General features: G+C 52.9%; 2 protein-coding genes across 2 annotated transcripts; one reads left to right on the top strand and one right to left on the bottom strand.

Moving 5' to 3' along the window:
- Positions 1-408: 408 nt before the first annotated feature.
- H310_14958 (hypothetical protein) lies at positions 409-1,455 on the top strand (the record flags this gene model as incomplete). The annotated part of the gene is made up of 1 exon (XM_008882938.1): positions 409-1,455. A coding segment is annotated over one exon (994 nt), but the record flags the coding sequence as incomplete, so codon positions are not given.
- A 34-nt stretch (positions 1,456-1,489) lies between these two features.
- On the bottom strand, positions 1,490-1,840 carry H310_14957 (hypothetical protein; the record flags this gene model as incomplete). Its single annotated transcript, XM_008882937.1, has 1 exon — positions 1,490-1,840. The coding sequence occupies one exon, from the start codon at positions 1,838-1,840 to the stop codon at positions 1,490-1,492; it is 351 nt and encodes a 116-aa protein (XP_008881159.1).
- Positions 1,841-2,663: the final 823 nt, after the last annotated feature.

The following is a 2,663-nucleotide window of genomic DNA, read 5'->3' as shown; positions in this document are numbered from 1 at the left end:
GAATACATCATCCTTTCATATAACCTCCATAAAAGGATGGACCTATCGATACTTGAGGGTCTTGGGCGAGGGATGATAAATTGATGATTCACCACAAATTCGTGGGCGGAAATATATTTTTCTTCCTCCAGAGCGATCACGTCACCGCCCGTCTCTTGGAGAGTTGCACGCTCTTTATGTTCTTCCGACTCGCTTTTATGATTTTCCGTCTCAATTTTATGTTATTCCGGTTTTCTTTATGATTTTCACGTTTAGTCGGCACCCGAGGCCAGTCGCGCTCTGAATGGACTAATGGATCGACCTGGACTCCAGGTCGATCCATTAAGGGGCCATTCGGATAAATACTGTATGAACAGGGACAGGGACAATCCAATCAGACAGCAGATCCCAGGACTTCTCTTCTTCAAGAGAAGACATCCTGTCCTGTCCGACCGAGATGCTTGCAAATGAGAGAAAGTCGAAGGCACGCTTCGACGTCGGTGGAAGCATCAGACATGCATCCACGCGATCCACGACACATGACACAGAGTTGGTACCAGCAGTGTCGCACAACAGTGAACTCCGACGAAGACATCTCATCCACGTGACAGATTGTGACAAAGCCACGAAGGAATTGCAATACATCTGGCACGACCCACCCGCCAATGCACCAAACATCGACGAGAACGGCGATGTTTCATGGGGACCTGTCATTCTATGTGCTGCCATCACGTGGGATGATTTCCAAAGATGGCTCAACCGCAACGAAGGACGAGTGAGACGATGGGTCTTTGAGCCCCTTGCAGATGGAACGGGAAAAGGACGAGTGGTCATGTACAGCATCCCATCGTTCGTTCACTCGAAAACCGCAGGTCGAATCGCAACCATCATCCGCGATCAAGTCGGAAGGGCCGGGAATGACATTGGCCTGTTGGATACTGTTGAAATGGCGACGGATCCAACATGCCGCACTGGACAGCACGGTCAAGAGCCAGAAATTTGTCTTTTTCCTGCGGGTCTGGCAGTTGGAGGCGCGGTGCTGGCGGCTGCAAACAACCATCCATATCCCAATGTCATTGTTGAGATCGCGTACAAGAATGAAAGCCTCGGTCGTCTCCGTGCGAAACTGGAACGTTGGATGGACAACACTTCTGTCCAGGTCGCGATTGGAATCAAAATCAATGCTATCAACGCCGACCGAGTGGCCATCTTGTGCCAGCGAGGTCAGCCCAATCAAGAAGTGCCGTTTGGTCATCCTCATTTGCCTCCGCTTGCGATTTCGTTTCCACTTGCTCTTATCTACACTGGTGTTGCAATACCACCGGCTTTGGCAGCCCTCGCAAATCCCCATATTTCCATTGACCTGATTGCCTTGCGGACGTTTATCGATGGAATCCTCTTCGACGAAGCTGCAGCACACTAGCCCTACTGGTAGTAGACCAAGCTCTTCCAACACAGATGCATTGATTTCACCAATCTTGGTTTTTCGTTTGTGGAGTTTCAATCGCTATCAGGCGGGCAATTTGACGGTTCCGCGACGCTGGAGTTGTTGTGGATGTGTGGAGTAGTCCTTGGCTAAAGCGACATCAACAGAGACCAAGGGGACAACCCGGCACCGCTGCCCCAGCTGGGCGTTGAATGCGTCGGCAAGGCACGATTGGGCCCCTATCTCGATGTAGTGTGTCCAGAAATAGTTGTTGTGCACGTACGAGTCCAAGATCGTCATATACGCCAACGTGATGCTCACCGAGGCCATCACGGCCATCGCGCTGCCGACAAGGGAGACGGCATGACTGCGAAACAAGCTCGAGGCATCTGCCGCCGCTGGGTCGACCGTCGTTTCTGCAGCGGCAACTTGCATCGTCTGGTTTGAACCAAACGTCGTGTCGCCGTTTCGATCCAAGCGTTACACTTGAAACGGTCTTGCCCTGAGTCGAGACAGGTTGAGATCTGGATGTGGGCGATCTCGAGACGGCCGTGCTGCGTTGAAGCAATGTTATGGCTGCATGCGCCGGTCGTCGGTGTGCACAGGATAAAAGCCCCGCGACGATCCTAATCGTTTCCATCCGCCAGTCAAACCAGCGCGGTAGCACTCGTTCCGATGAATTCCACGTTTTCCTTGTTTCGTGATTGTGCCATGGACTTTGTGCACTGCGGCACGTTTGCCCTCCAAGCAGCTTGAGCATCGTTCGACGTGGTTGCGAAGCGGTTTGTTCGAGCCATGCTGTGTCCACCACTTTTTGCGGATGGATTCAGCAGCATGCGTGTGCCACATGCACACATGCATACATCCTTGACCCTTGATTTGCAGGAAAGATCTCGAGTTTGCTGTCTGCCCACAGGATCTGGCATCGCATCCGCCGTGTCAATAGAGTGGCCGCTTGTCACTCCGTCTACACAGCAGCAGTAGCCCGCGATCAGTGGCAAGCCAGGCATACGACTGCAGAACACCTGTTTGCTCGATAGCCCACAGCGTCGGGAGCTTTGACGTCTTCGGACGCGACCCTTCATGGTTAACCTCGTGTTCGGTGCTGTGTGAATCCTGCTCGGCGTGACTTCGAGCGCCCGGTGGTTTACGTGCTAGTGCTGGCTCGACTTTCACGGGCGAAAGGAACTCCGCGATACCACGATAGTGGCGCAGTGTGAATCCATGCTGCGCAATCACAATTGGCGCGGCTGTCCAT

Source organism: Aphanomyces invadans (assembly GCF_000520115.1).
Source record: "Aphanomyces invadans strain NJM9701 unplaced genomic scaffold supercont1.113, whole genome shotgun sequence".
Classification (NCBI taxonomy): Eukaryota; Oomycota; class Saprolegniomycetes; order Saprolegniales; family Verrucalvaceae; genus Aphanomyces; species Aphanomyces invadans.
Note: the sequence above shows the minus strand (reverse complement) of the source record. Positions and strands in the feature narration are given on the sequence as shown.